Source organism: Oncorhynchus keta, chromosome 29 (genome assembly GCF_023373465.1).
Source record: "Oncorhynchus keta strain PuntledgeMale-10-30-2019 chromosome 29, Oket_V2, whole genome shotgun sequence".
NCBI lineage: Eukaryota > Metazoa > Chordata > Actinopteri > Salmoniformes > Salmonidae > Oncorhynchus > Oncorhynchus keta.
In genome coordinates, this window is record NC_068449.1 from 47906008 (window position 1) to 47921584 (window position 15577).

Here is a 15577-nt window from a genome sequence, read left to right on the forward strand (position 1 = left end):
TGTTGTTATTTACACGTTTATTAACACATTGGAACTCAAAATATGACTCATTTAACGGCACAACATCACATACTTCAGGTAGTCTTTAATTCACGTTAGAGATAGGACTTGGTTGATAGACGTTATCTAAGTAACGTTAGCTAACAATGGTTTTTCACACTCAAATAGCCTCCATCATGGAGGTTCTAGCGAATGCAGCTGTGGCAGAGATCTGTAAAGTCGTAGACGACGACTATGCAGTGTTTCGTTTGGAAATAACTCAAAGCCAGAAAGAAAACAGGACATTGCGGAGGAAACTACAGCTATTGGAACTGAAGGTGGTACGGGAGCGCGCAGAGAGGACAATTAGAGAGCGCGTCCGCGCCAGTCGTCCCAGTAGTGTCAAGATCCTCGACCAATACAGAGGAATGGCAAGAGGTACATTTTGCAGAAGGCCGAGACTGTGGGGCCAGTTTCCCTCTGTGCATGTGTTCAGATTTGTTACCTAGAATTGGGTCTTGGTCAGTTTTTGGATAGTATGCAATACAGGTCCGGTCGTAGATTTTTGGTGGCCCTAAAAAAATTTAGTTTTAGAATGAGGGTTTGTTACACATTTTGCCATGACTTGTGCCATGTTCATCTATATCAGTGTTTAATTTGAGCTGAATCCTGCACGAGCAGGATCTGGCACCTTGCTGTTTTGGACTGTTTCGTGTCGGAACCTATTTGGTTGGATCTGCTGCCTCTCGTGGCATAAATTATTTCGACTTTTTTGCAATGTAAAAATGTTGAATAAAAGCGATCAAAGTTCATACAAGTAGCCTCTTTGTTGATTCTCCTGTCCACCCCACCACACACACACAAACAAACAAACAACATACTGTGAAAAAGTAGATTTTCAGCCCGAGCCTGATATTCTAAGTATGTATTCAGGTTAGGCCCAGGTTTATGGTTTGCGTATACATTGTAACCTATGTTTGAGACCAATGTGTGGCCGCGGCTGTGACAAGCGTGCCTGTATCTCTCTCCGAACTAGAATGTGATTAACTTTCTATGATCTCCCTCCCTCATCTCTCCAGAGTTGCGCCTCTTTATTTCCTTGTAGAAGCATAGTCACGCGAAAGGTTCTGGAGGAGCTGCAGCACCCCTGATATATTGAAATATATTTTCTAAAGTTACTGCTGTCTGTTCAGCAAAAAAAAGAAATCATTTCAGAATAGCTTACTACACAAATGTAGACAGAGGACCAATAGCTTCTTTTAAATAATAGATGTGGAGTGTTGCCTAATAAGGCGGGAACGCACGGCAAATCTGTCAGTGAATAAACAGCATGCAGACAAAACAGGCCTTTAGCAATATTTCAAATACAATCACGGGAAAACACAGGTTGAAAAGCAAATAGCTCCTGCTGAACATAGAATGATCTGTATGCTACCAACATTTCAACTTTCAAATATTGTTTTACAAAGTAAAACGAGAGAGAAAGGCTTTTGGCACGATTGCATCGCCCATCACCAGCTGGTGATGGACAAATCAGTTTAACTGGAAAGCATTTTAGCACTAATTTCCTCATATTGTAGCCAACAATATGCGGCTCCACACACCTAGGCTATTGATGGATTCAAGATATTGTCGTTTTTATTGATTTCAGATTCTCAGTTAGTCCGTATCAAAGTAGCCTGTCATTTAAGATAATTTGTGCGGTATTAAAACATATTCTGCCAAAGTCTCCAGTCATGTAGAATTGCCTGAAATCCGTTTTTATAAAAGGCCACTTTTCTGACAGTTTGTGCAGAAATTCTTCGGTTGCTGGTCTCAGTCCTGGTGGCTGGTCTCAGACAATCTCAGGTGAAGAAGACTGATGTGGAGATCCTGAGCTGGCATGGTTACGCATGGTCTGTGGTTGTGAGGCCTGTTAGACGTGGATGGATTATCTTGGCAAAGGAGAAATACTCATTAACAGGGATTTAAACAAATGTGTCCACAATTTGAGAGAAGCTTTTTGTGTGTATGGAACATTTCTGTTATCTTTTTTATTTCAGCTCATGAAACATGGGACCAACATGATTGGTGAAGGCATTGTGTCAAGGAGCAGTGCGGCTTGGCAGGGTCTTGTTTCGGAGGACGCATTTTTCTCCCCAATTTCGTGATATCTAATTGGTAGTTGCGGTCTTGTCTCATCTCTGCAATTCCCCTACAGACTCGGGAGAGGCAAAGGTCGAGAGCAATGCGTCCTCCGAAACACGACCCTGCCAAGCCGCACTATGCCTTCACCAATCTGTCGGAGGAAACACCGTCCAACTGACAACCAAAGTTAGCTTGCAGGCGCCCGGCCCGCCACAAGGAGTTGCTAGAGCACGATGAGACAGAGCTGTTAGAGAATTGAATGGTAATTTCTTTACCATAAGTCGCCTCCATCGTTTTAGAGAAATCTCAGCCTGCCAAACCCTCCCCTAACCCGGATGATGCAGGGGCGCGTCAGCACTGTGATGCAGTGCCTTAAACCACTACACCACTCGGGAGGCCTTATTTTTAACTTATCTAATTGTTACCATGCACCTGCAACAAGATAGCTCTGATGTGCAAGTGTATTTTTGAATGTCGAAAGTAAAACACAAGTCACCTCCTTCTCCCGCCCCTACATCTGGACCCTTCTGGGAGGGAGAGGAGCCTGTCCACAGATGCACCTTAGGAGGATGAGGAGATGATGACTGGTAGGTTGATGGAGTGGCAACCCCTGCAGCGTCTCATCCATCACCGCATACCACTTCCAAAATGCGGCTATGGCCTCCCTCTCCCTTGGTGCTGAGTCTGGTGGGGGCAGCTTTCAACTCCTTAAAAATATGGAAAAGGATAGCTTTCAGCATCAAAGTAGGGATATTCGAACATGGCCAGTGTCAATAGTGTACAATATAGCATTGAGCATTTACAGTACCTAACTTTAACCACCTCTTTTCCCCCAATCACTCTCTCAGGTGAAGGTCATCTCACTGGAGGCTACATGAGCTTTGTGAAGCCAGCGGGACACAATACATGGAGAGATGACCAACCAATCACTGTTGATGAGGGAAGTGGATCTTCAACCCAGCATGTTATTGTGATAGAGGTTAGTGTCATAATGTAACATAAAAATGTCCAGTACATCAATTGTGGCCCGTTTATTTCAGAAATGCTTCCCTCAACTATTAATTTGATTACATGTACATCCTTATTTATCTGCCATAGGGGAGCTTGTGAAACTTCCCGATGACATTGTTATCCAATGCTACTCTTGAATCGGTAATAAATAACCTCCTCTCTTCATGTGTCAGTCTGCAGAGGCTTCTGGTTCTGGAGGATCATCTCAGGTCAAACAGGACAGGACTGAAGGAGACGACCCACGGCACAGCAGAGATATGAAGCTGGAGACTGGAGCAGCGGCTGGCGTGACGCCCCTTGTAGCCACGGAGGACCTCGCCACCATGACCCATCCAAGGACCCGACGCAGCATCACGGAGGTCAATGGAACGCTGGACGCTGTCCTCAAGTCAGAGACAGACACCAATACTTTAACTGTAACACACAGGCTATTACACACTAGATCTGACCACAGGTCAGACCCAGAGAGACTGGGGCTGAGGCGACTGAGCTGTCCTCTTGCTCCCGGCTCAGAGTATTTACTTTACGGTAACCCGAGCCAGATTCATTCCCATCGGGACTCAGGTTACGCGTTAGAGACGGGAAATGATCCGTCTTGTTCCTACACAACAGAGATGGACCCTGACAACATGCCCTTGGATTTAGAAACACAGATTGATCAGTCTAGAGGGGACTGGAATCGGTACAGTAGTAGTGTATACTCTGAAGGGTGCCTAGATAAGAAAGGGGAGGTTATAGTGGTAGATGAGGTGAAAGTGGAGGGCGACGCTCCTCTGACATGGAATGTAGACGATACTCACTTAGGGGAAGGACACTCACAGGGCAGAGATTTGTTAGATTACAGGGAAAGCTTAGAGACAAATCCAAGCATCGAGACCCACTCCCCTTTACATGCGCTCAGGGATCGCAACCCATTGTCCAAGTCGATGGACCATTCCGATTCACACATTCTTTTTGATCAGGTTTTGAACTCAAATGACCAAGGGGCCAAGGTTTTGGGAGGTGAAGCAAGCAGTAGTAAAGAGAAGCGGTTCCTCTGCATGTTCTGTAACAAAGGCTTCAGCTGCCTCCAGAAGGTGGAGATCCACCAGAGGGTCCACACAGGGGTGAAACCCTTCAGCTGTACCCAGTGTCACATGCGTTTCACCGAGGCTGGTAAACTGAAGAGGCACCAGAGGGTCCACACAGGGGAGAAACCCTTCAGCTGTGCCCAGTGTCAGATGCGCTTCGCCCAGGCTGGGCACCTGAAGAGGCACCAGAGGGTCCACACAGGGGAGAAACCCTACAGCTGCCCCCAGTGTCACATGCGCTTCGCCCAGGCTAGCAACCTGAAGATGCACCTGAAGGTCCACACGGGAGAACGGCCGTTTGCCTGTACACACTGCGGGAAGAAGTTCTCAGAGAGGAGCTACCTCAGGATACACCAGCAGAAAAACCATTCCACTTGATCGCTTCTGACATGTAGATCAAATGCTGCATTAAATTCAAAGATTAATTTTCATTGTTGTCAGCAGAAAATATCCGCAGATGCATTTTAAAAATGTATTTATTTATTTTACCTTTATTTAACTAGGCAAGTCAGTTAAGAACAAATTCTTATCTTCAATGACGGCCTAGGAACAGTGGGTTAACTGCCTGTTCAGGGGCAGAACGACAGATTTGTACCTTGTCAGCTCGGGGGTTTGAACTTGCAACCTTCCGGTTACTAGTCCAACACTCTAACCACTAGGCTACCCCATTTGGAATAACGAGTAATACAGAGGGGTTGGGTTAAATGCAGAACACATTTCAGTTGAAGGCATTCAGTTGTACAACTGACTAGGTATTCCCTTCCATAATAGATTTCAGTGTTGAATATTCCTGGGTTGTATAATGCATCCAGGCATTTTGTGATCTACAAGCCTTAAGTCTGTTGTATATTGTGTTTGTACTGTGTAAGCGATATGTTTATAAATGCCTATTTCATTACTTCCAACTACTTAATGAGAAAATGAATGCAGTTTTATCAAGTTCATACAGAATTTTTGTTGACATGCATGTGTGGTTTTTATATGGAGTATTTAACACTTAAATACACGTAACCATATACAGTTTGAAAATGGCAAGAGTTGGGCACTAATAAGCAAACATTGGAACGTGGTAGCTGTATAACACTGAATGGGTAAGCGCTGTATGGGTTTTGACTGAGGGAAATGCAGTAAATTAAGATCACTCAATGTTTATGATCACTATGTTTGATGTACAGTTACAATATGTCATGTCGTCATACCCTGGCTTCTTCTGAACAGACCGAGCTTATGTTTGTTTATTGTGAAGAAAACTCACCGCTGAACATGCACCTGAATGCACTCATGACTCCCTTCGATGCGCACCAAAATTACGAATCGTTTCTCTGAATTACCTTGTGAAAGCCTAACATTGTAAGATCATATTTTATAACTTAGCTAGTCATGTTTGAACAAGCTTTCAGATTATGCCCACTTTACCCAGATTGCGATTTATAATGGACTGTTTTTGGATTTCGTAAACGACAGTAATTTGGTGGCGGGGATGCAGGGTTGTGTTCTGAACAGAACAACTACACATGTGTTTGCTTCCTCAACGGCACAGCTATTTTCTACATTGTAGAATAATAGTGAAGGTGTCAAAACTATGAAATAACACATATCATGTAGTAACCAAAAAAGTGTTGAAGATTCTTCAAAGTAGCCACCCTTTGCCTTGATGACAACTTTGCACAGCTTTGCAATTGTTTTTTCACCTTAAGTAACCTATCTTATGTTACCATACCAACATAACATATCATACTAATTTGAGTGACCTGGATTTACTTTAACTCTGTTATGTCTGGTCTATGAGGCCAGTCTGGAGATTGATACCATTTCAAAGCTTACAAACATGGTTGTCAAACTATTTGATCATTTCTTGAAAAAAAGTTATGAAAATTGTAATTGTCTTAATCTTTAACGTCAATTATCTAAAATGCGTATAAACCAATTTATATTGGTTTATATTTATTTATGCTGCAGCAGAAAAATATTAGGGTGAGAGATTTTAGTGCAGAACATCTGCAGGGAGTTTTGAGAGAAGGGGCCAAAGTAGTGGGATGGGGTGGTGGATCTTTGGGGATAGTGTATAGGTGCAGGGTTAGATCATGGTGTAATATTCCCTTTTTTGTGACCAAATGTGAAAACTGCACTCCGTTCTGTGAAAAACAGCAATATGCAACACAGCATCTAGTCTGCCGGAAATTCACAAAGAAGAAGAAGAAACAGAAAAGACAGTACACTATTTACCAAAGATTATGGATATACTGACAAGATACATGTCTCTCTGCCCTAACAACGGGAGTAGTTGTTCACAAAGCGGCACTGCAGGCTGTCTAGCTCCCGCCTATACTTTCTTTGAACTGGTGGATACATCTCATTATTGTAATTAGGGATGCACGATATTTCGGTAAGCATATCGGAACCGGCCTCTATTAGCTAAAAATGCCAACATCGTCATTGGCCCGATGTCTAGTTTAAAGCCGATGTGCAAAACCGATGTCAAAACTGACGTGCATACTTATATAACATAGGTAGATGATGTAAAATATAGCGCAACACAGCATTCCTAACCTAGCCCACAATGTCTGCTGTGTGGATCGAGCAGTCAACAAGATGAGCAGTCATTTGAAAGAGTAAGAACATTTCAGCGAGACCACTCAAAGGTGAAATCCAATAACGCCAAGATAATGGAATTCATTGCCCTTGACAATCAACCATTCTCTATCGTGGATGATGTTGACTTTCGCAGACTGGTCGAGCACCGGGACGCACCACCAAGTAGGCGTTATTTTTCAGATGTTGCCCTAGCGGAGTAACACAGTATTGTTGAAACTCATCTCCATGAGCTACTTGCACTGCTATTAGCTTCACGACTGACATTTGGACCAGCGATGTCAGCCGCATTATGAGTCTAACAGCACAGAGGAAAGCCGTATTGCATGCTCAAGAATGTGCTGGTTCTCATACTGCTGCTGCCATTTCAATGGCATTTGAGAACATGTTTGAAACTTGGAAACATGAACACTCTGAGCTCCATTCGAACAACTGACTCGAGAAATAAGCCCAACTGCATCTGCAGCAGACGTGATACCCTGTCATGGCATTGAAACACCTGCTCAACAGAAATGCCAACACAGATCGTCAGGTTAACGAGGAAGAGAGGCCACGGACAGACAGAGCTGAAACAGCTTGACATGTATGATGAAATCCTGGTTGAGACTGAACAAATGAACAACAAAACAGCACAGCAAGTAAGTGAAAGAAATAGGTTTTGATTATGTTTTACTGGTAATGGGGACATGTAAATGCCAAAAAAATAACTATTTGGTCAGTGTGTGTGTTTCAACTGTTTAACAGTACTAGAATGCATAAAAGGTAGCTAAAAATGTTTATCAGTTATCGGTATCGTTTTTTTGGAGCAAGGCAAATATTGGATATCGGTATCGGCCAAAAATGTCATCAGTGCATCCCTAATTGTAATCTTTAAAAAAAAATATTAAATTAGGATTGCATTCAATGGAGTGAGATGCTATGCTACTAGCCTCATTCCATGAATATGCATAGCTATCTCGGGACAACTCTAATATAGACGTATACTATGATTCGGTGAGTGAGATTATAAGGAAGTGTATAGGAGATGTTGTACCCACTGTGACTATTAAAATATACCCTAACCAGAAACTGGATAGATGGTAGCATTCGCACGAAGCTGAAAGAGAGTACCACCGCATTTAACCAGGGCAAGGCAACTGGGAATGGCAGAAAATAAACAGTAGTCATAGCCTCCGCAAGGAAATCAAACAAGAAAAATGTCAGTATAGAGACAAAGTAGAGTCAATTCAACGGCTCAAACACGAGATGTATGTGTCTACAGATTTATTTAACCTTTATTTACCTAGGCAAGTCCAGCCCCCTCCTGTACTCCCTGTTCACCCATGACTGCGTGGTCATGCACGCCTCCCAACTCAATCATCAAGTTTGCAGATGACACAACAGTAGTAGGCTTGATTACCAACAACGACGAGACAGCCTACAGGGAGGAGGTGAGGGCTCTTGGAATGTGGTGTCAAGAAAACAACCTCTCACTTAACGTCAAGAAAACAAAGGAGATGATCGTGGACTTCAGGAAACAGCAGAGGAAGCACCCCCCTATCCACATTGATGGGACAGTAGTGGAGAAGATGGAAAGTTCCTCTGCGTACATATAACTGACAAACTGAAATGGTCCACCCACACAGACAGTGTGGCGAAGAAGGTGCAACACCGCCTCTCAGGAGGCTTAAGAAATTTGGCTTGTCACCTAAAACCCTCACAAACTTTTACAGATGCAAAATTGAGAGCATCCTGTCTGGCTTTATCACTGCCTGGTACAGCAACTGCACCGCCCACAACCGCAGGGCTCTACAGAGGGTGAGGGGGGTCTGCACAACGCATCAAAGGGGGAAACTACCTGCCCTCCAAGACACCTACAGCACCCAATGTCACAGGAAGGGCAAAAAGATCAAGGATAACAACCACCCGAGCCACTGCCTGTTCACCCCACTACCATTCAGAAGACGAGTACAGTACAGGTGCATCAAAGCTGAGACCAAGAGACTGAAAAACAGCTTCTATCTCAAGACTATCAGACTGTTAAACAGCCATCACTAACACAGAGAGGCTGCTGGATACACAAGACTTGAAATCATTGGCCACTTTAATAAATGGAACACTAGTCACTTTAATAATATGTACATATTGTGTATTACTCATCTCATATGTATATACTGTTTTCTATCTATTGCATCTTAGCCCATGCCGCTCTGACTTTGCTCATCCATATATTTATAAACTGGGCAGTTTTATCTCCATCTCTTCATGGACACTCTTACCGACAGTTGTGGCTGCTTTGTGTGATGTATCGTTGTCTCTACCTTCTTGCACTTTGTGCTGTTGTCTGTGGCCAATAATGTTTGTACCATGTTGTTGTCATGTTGTGTTGCTGCCTTGCTATGTTGTTGTCTTAGGGCTATCTTTATGTAGTGTTGTCTCTTTTGTCATGTGTGTTTTGTCCTATTTGCATTTTATAATAAGAATGTTATCCCAGCCCCCGCATGAGGCTTTTTGGTAGGCTGTCATTGTAAATAAGAATTTGTTCTTAACTGTCTTACCTAGTTAAATAAATGTTCAATTTAAACATACAAAACATATTTTCCTTTACTTAGATTCGTGTGTATTAGGTATTTGTTGTGGAATTGTTAGATATTACTTGTTAGACATTGCTGCACTGTCGGAACTAGAAGCACAAGCATTTAGCTACACTCACAATAACATCTGCTAACCATGTGTATGTGACCAATACAATTTGATTTGATATAAAGTGTTTTTTCTCCGAATTGCCGGCACGTCACGTGTCCTACTTATATCAGTACATTCGTAACAACTTAAGCATTACGAAACTTATATGCGATCAAATAAACCAACATAGTCATAACATTTTATTGACCAAATTCGACTCTCATTGACCATATCTCACCACTCCTTGCTTGATTGGCGAAACAACGAAAAAACGCCACCTGCTGGAAGGAGACAGACTTTCTGCCGAGTTGGGCCTGGCTCTTCCTCTATGGTATTAGAAACTGTGAAACTGAAGAAACGGAAGTGAACAGTGACGAAGAACAATTTCCACATTAGCGTTTTTATTGTCATTTAGACGTTTATGAACACCCCGGAACTCAAAATATGACTCATTTAACGGCACAGCATCATATACTTACCAACGGTAGTGTTTAATTCGCATTGCATACAGGATTTGTTTGATAGATTGTATCTAGGTAACGCTAGCTAGCTGCTAACAATGGCTAACTGTATGGCTTTTCACTCTCAAATAGCCTCCATTATGGAGGTGCTAGCGAATACAGCCGTGGCAGACATATGTAAACTCGTAGACGACGACTATGCAGTGTTTCGTTTGGAAATAACTCAAAGCCAGAAAGAAAACAGGACATTGCGGAGGAAATTACAGCTATTGGAACAGAAGGTGACACGGGAGCGCGCAGAGAGGACAATGCGAGAGCGCGTCCTCGCCAGTCGTCCCAGTAGTGTCAAGATCGTTGACCGATACAGAGGAATGCCCAGAGGTACATTTTGCACAAGACCGTGGCTGTCGCCCGGTTCCCGTCTGCGCATGTGTTCAGATGTATTACCCAGAATTTTGTCTTTGTCAGTTTTTGGATAGTATGCAATACTTCCCCTGATTACTTACTTAGCTGTCTTGCACAAAGACACAATATTTCCCCGGAAGGCCGAGGCTGCGCAGTTTGTTGCCGTTCATATATAGCTTTGTGCCTGTCTTGCACGTGTTTTTTTACATGTGTTACCCAGAATTGGCCGATGGTCAGTTTTTGAATAGTATGCAATAATTCCTATGATTACTTATCTAGTGCAAAGACACTATCATATTCATACCAGATTCTTGATTTACTGCATTTCCTATTGTTTACTCAATGAAAACAATATGATGATTATGTTTCATGCAATCAACCTATAAATAGTATATCAATAAGTTATGAGGTGTTACCTAATATCCTTGCCAATTCTAGACATTGTCAATAGTGTACAATATACCATTGAGCATTGACAGTAGCTAATCGAACCACCTTTTTCCCCCAATTAATCTCCGGTGAAGGACATCTCACTGGAGGCCACAGGAGCTTTGTGAAGCCAACAGGACAAAATACATGGAGAGATGACCAACCAATCACTGTTGAGGGGAGTGGAACCTCAACCCAGCATGTTATCGTGATAGAGGTTTGTGTAATAGTATTACATACAGTACAGGGTAGCCTAGTGGTTAGAGCGTTGGACTAGTAACCGAGCTGACAAGGTACAAATCTGTCGTTCTGCCCCTGAACAGGCAGTTAACCCACTGTTCCTAGGCAGTCATTGAAAATAAGAATTTGTTCTTAACTGACTTGCCTTGTTAAATAAAGGTAAAATTAAATTAAGTCAAAAGTTTGGACACACCTACTCATTCAAGGGGTTTTCTTTATTTTTACTATTTTATACATTGTAGAATAATAGTGAAGACATCAAACTATAAAATAACACATATGGAATCGCGTAGTAACCAAAAAAGTGTTAAACAAATCAAGATATATTTTATATTTGAGATTCTTCAAAGTTGCCAACCTTTGCCTTGATGACAGCTTTGCAGACGCTTGGCATTCTCTCAACCAGCTTCAGCTAGAATGCTTTTCCAACAGTTTTGAAGGAGTTCCCACATATGCTGAACACTTGTTGGATGCTTTTCCTTTACTCTGTAGTCCAACTCATCCCATACCATCTCAATTGGGTTGAGGTCAGGTGATTGTGGAGGCCAGGTTGTCTGATGTAGCACTCAATCTCTCTCCTTCTTGTTCAAATAGCCCTTACTCAGCCTGGAGGTGTGTTGGGTCATTGTCCCACTAAACGCAAACCAGATGGGATGGCAATTCGCTGCAGAATGCTGTGGTAGCCATGCTGGTTAAGTGTGCCTTGAATTCTAAATAAATCACGGAGTGTCACCAGCAAAGCACCCCCAAACATCACACCTCCTCCATGCTTCACGGTGGGAACCACACATGCGGAGATCATCCGTTCACCTACTCTGCGTCCCACAAAGATAAGGCAGTTGGAACCAAAAATCAAAAATTTGGACTCATCAGACCAAAGGACAGATTTCCACCAGTCTAATGTCCATTTCCTGTGTTTCTTGGCCCAAGCAAGTCTCTTCTTCTTGTTGGTCCTTTAATTGTGGTTTCTTTGCAGCAATTCGACCATGAAGGCCTGATTCATGGGGCGGCAGGTAGCCTAGTGGTTAGAGCGTTGGACTAGTAACCGGAAGGTTGCAAGATCGAATCCCCGAGCTGACAAGGTACAAAATCTGTCGTTCAGCCCCTGAACAAGGCAGTTTACCCTAGGCTGTCATTGAAAATAAGAATTTGTTCTTAACCGACATGCCTAGTTAAATAAAGGAAAAATGCAAATTCACGCAGTCTCCTCTGAACAGTTGATGTTGAGATGTCTGTTACTTAAACTCTGTGAAGCATTTATTTGGGCTGCAATATCTGAACTTATCCTCTGCAGCAAAGGTAACTCTGTCTTCCTATTCTGTGGCGGTCCTCATGAAAGCCAATTTCATCATTTCATCAACTGCACTTTAAGGAACTTTAAAAGCTCTTGAAATGTTCCGTATTGACTGACTTAAGTTTCTCTTTGCTTATTTGAGCTGTTCTTGCCATAATCTATCTTCTGTATACCCCCTACCTTGTCACAACACAACTGATTGGCTCAAACGCATTAAGGAAAGAAATTCCACAAATTAACTTTTAACAAGGCACACATGTTAATTGAATTGTATTCTAGGTGACTACCTCATGAAGCTGGTTGAGAGAATGCCAAGCTTGTGCAAAGCTGTCATCAAGGCTACTTTGAAGACTCTCAAATATAAAATATATTTTAATTTAACACTTTTTGGTTACTACATGATTCCATATTTATTTCATAGTTTTGGTGACTTCACTATTATTCTACAATGTATAAAATAGTAAAAATAAAGAAAAACCCTTGAATGAGTAGGTGTGTCCAAACTTTTGGCTGGTACTGTACATCCTTATTTATCTGCAATAGGGGAGCTTGTGAGACTTCCCTAAGACATTGTTTTCCAATTCCACTCATGTACCATTAACCTCCACTCTTTTTGTGTCAGTCTGCAGATACAGAGGTTTCAGGTCCTGGGGTCAAGCAGGAGAGAACTGAAAGGGAGGACACAAGACACAGAAGAGACGTCCAGATTGGATTGACTGGAGCGCCCCCTGTATCCAGGGAGGACCCCGCCGCCTCACCTCAGCCCAGGACACGACACAGCATCACGGAGGTCAGTGGAATGCCGAACAACGTCCTCAAGTCAGAGACAGACACCAAGACTTTAACTGTAACACACAGGCTCTTACCCACAGAATCTGACCACAGATCAGACTCCGAGACGCTGGGGCCACTGGGCTGTCCTCCTGCTTCCAGCTCAGAGTACTTACCGGTATTTCACCAGAGAACGGTTCTTTCCTGTGGAGATGGTGACGCGTTAGACACTGGTGTTGATGATCTGTCTTGTTCTTACGCTACAGAGATGGACCCTGGCAACATATCCTTGAGTTTAGAGACACAGACTCATCTGTTTAGAGGAGACTGTAACCAGTACAGTAGTAGTGTATACTCTGAAGGGTGCCTAGATAAGAAACGGGAGGTTGTAGTGGTAGACGAGGTGAAAGTGGAGGGCGACGCTCCTCCCACATGGAATGCAGATAGTCACCTAGGAGACGGACACTCACAGGGCAGAGATTTCTTAGATTACAGAGAAAGCTTAGACACAAATATAAATGTTGTCACCCACTCCCCTTTACACGCGTTCAGGGATCGCGACCCAGTGTCCACGACAATGGGGCCTTCCGATTCACACGGCAACATCCTTTTCAATCAGGTATTGAACTCGAAGGACCAAAGGGCCATGGCTCGTGGAGGGGGAGCAATATCAGGCAATAGTAAAGAGAAACGGTTCCTCTGCATGTTCTGTAACAAAGGCTTCCGCTGCCCCCAGAAGGTGGCGATCCACCAGAGGGTCCACACAGGGGAGAAACCCTTCAGCTGTACCCAGTGTCATATGTGCTTTTCCCAGGCTTGTCACCTGAAGAGGCACCAGAGGGTCCACACAGGGGAGAAACCCTACAGCTGCCAACAGTGTGAGAAGAGGTTCTCCCGCCAGGACCAGCTGAAGATGCACCTGAAGGTCCACACTGGAGAGAGGCCATTTGCCTGTACGCACTGCAAGAAAAGGTTCTCAGAGAAGAGCAACCTCAGCATACACCAGCAGAAACACCATTCCACTATGTAACATAGAAAATAACCATTCCATTCTATAGCGTCTGCCGTTTAGGTCAAACCCAGCATTAAAAACATAGATTCATTTTCCGTGTTATCAGCAGAAAAGATCCACAGATGCATTTAGAATAATGATAGAAACAGATTTCAGTGTTGAATATTTGTGGGTAGAATATTGCATCCAGATATTGTGTGATATATATAAGCCTAAAAATAAGTGCTTGAGGTGTTCCGGAAGACTGTTCTAAAAAATGGACCTCTGTAGGAGATTACAAATTGGCCTAGTTTGTGCCAGTTCTTGTGGAGTAGTGGTGGACCTGAGTATTAAATGTGAATAGTGATTGAAAAGAAACAGGGAGTACGTATTTTTTTTTAGTTAAAAAGAAACAGGGAGTACATTTTTATTTAATTTTTTTTAAATGCATACAGATTTTAAGTTGGTTGATGTCATGAATATTAAGAACTTGAAAGCAATGGAAAAGTGGAGAGGAACTGGCACGACTGTCTGAAATGAGTTGCAGGCATCACAAAACGTTTTCGGAGACTTAATATGTTAAGGTTACTTTTGTAAGTATTGGCCTAGACCAGGGCAATTCAACTCTTACCCTACGAGGTCCAGAGCCTGCTGATTTTCTGTTCTACCTGATAATTAATTGCACCCACCTGTTGTTCCAGGTCTAAATCTGTCCGTGAGTAGAGGGGAACAAGGGAGAAAGAAATACAGCACAACTGGCTCCAGAGTTGAGTTTGAGGGGCCTAGACTATATTGCAACTTAAGGATGCATTAAGGTGTATTACAGATTTAATATTATTTTACTTGAGATGAGATTTTGAATTCGTCTGATGACACCAATATCTCTTGCAATTTTATTGCAGACAAATTAAGTGGGATTTGCCCAGTTAATTTTTTCGTCAATGAAAACACCTAGGAATTTGTTAGTTTTAACACTGGGTAGTAAAGGAAATGTATACTTTTTTTATTCAACTGTTGGACCGAGGACAGACGCTGGTTACAATATGCCATTTGATTATATTCCAATCGTCTCAATTCTGTAGGCTACCCGTATAAAAGGCGCCGCATGGTCAATCCGACATCTGCATTGGCCATGTAGCATTTACGGTGATACGGCCTCTGCAGAAGTCAGGGAATTCATACTTTTTGTGCTTCGCGGAGCAGAGCTGTTATGAAGGAACTTGTCAAGGAAGTGAGTTTGTGTTTATACAGGACCTTCTGCCGCCCACCTACCGTCAGCCAATCATGTCAATGCGGAGATATACGGAGACCTCTGCATTATTACAAAATTTGGGAGGCGCAAGGCGATGCGGTACAGAGCTCAATTTGGCCTCTGCATGCTTCCGTAGGCGCCGCAATTGCTTCACATCTTCCATACGGAGCCTCCGACCACATTTTCAGATCGAGCATAAATAGGCTTTTAGCCTATCCATTGTCACATTATGAAAGGTGTGAAAACAGATAATAGGCTGCATTTTGTGTCCCTGGCTGAGTTGATGAGCTG

General features: G+C 42.9%; 2 protein-coding genes across 5 annotated transcripts in view; both read left to right on the top strand.

Annotated features, from left to right (window-relative positions):
• The window catches only part of LOC118361895 (zinc finger protein 8-like), a 159995-nt gene that overhangs the window by 130044 nt on the left and 14374 nt on the right, over positions 1–15577 (top strand). Inside the window, exons 1-3 of one of the 4 annotated variants that reach the window (XM_052485264.1) lie at positions 10003–10285; positions 10834–10955; positions 12895–13062. The exons of the other annotated variants lie outside the window; for them this stretch is intronic. Coding sequence (XP_052341224.1) covers positions 10003–10285; positions 10834–10955; positions 12895–13062 — 573 coding nt within the window. Of the gene's footprint in view, positions 1–10002; positions 10286–10833; positions 10956–12894; positions 13063–15577 lie in introns of those variants that run through there. 4 annotated transcript variants of the gene reach the window in all.
• LOC127905957 (zinc finger protein 629-like) lies at positions 147–8493 on the top strand. Its single transcript, XM_035742113.2, has 3 exons — positions 147–417; positions 2955–3085; positions 3291–8493. Exons 1-3 carry the CDS (start codon positions 147–149, stop codon positions 4563–4565), a joined length of 1677 nt encoding a protein of 558 aa, XP_035598006.1. The 3' UTR covers positions 4566–8493.

Coding starts and splice junctions, on each gene's coding strand:
- LOC127905957 (XM_035742113.2), top strand. CDS start 147: ATGGTTTTTCACACTCAAATAGCCTCCATCATGGAGGTTCTAGCGAAT. Junction 418..2,954: donor ATACAGAGGAATGGCAAGAG/GTACATTTTGCA, acceptor TCACTCTCTCAG/GTGAAGGTCATCTCACTGGA. Junction 3,086..3,290: donor AGCATGTTATTGTGATAGAG/GTTAGTGTCATA, acceptor TTCATGTGTCAG/TCTGCAGAGGCTTCTGGTTC.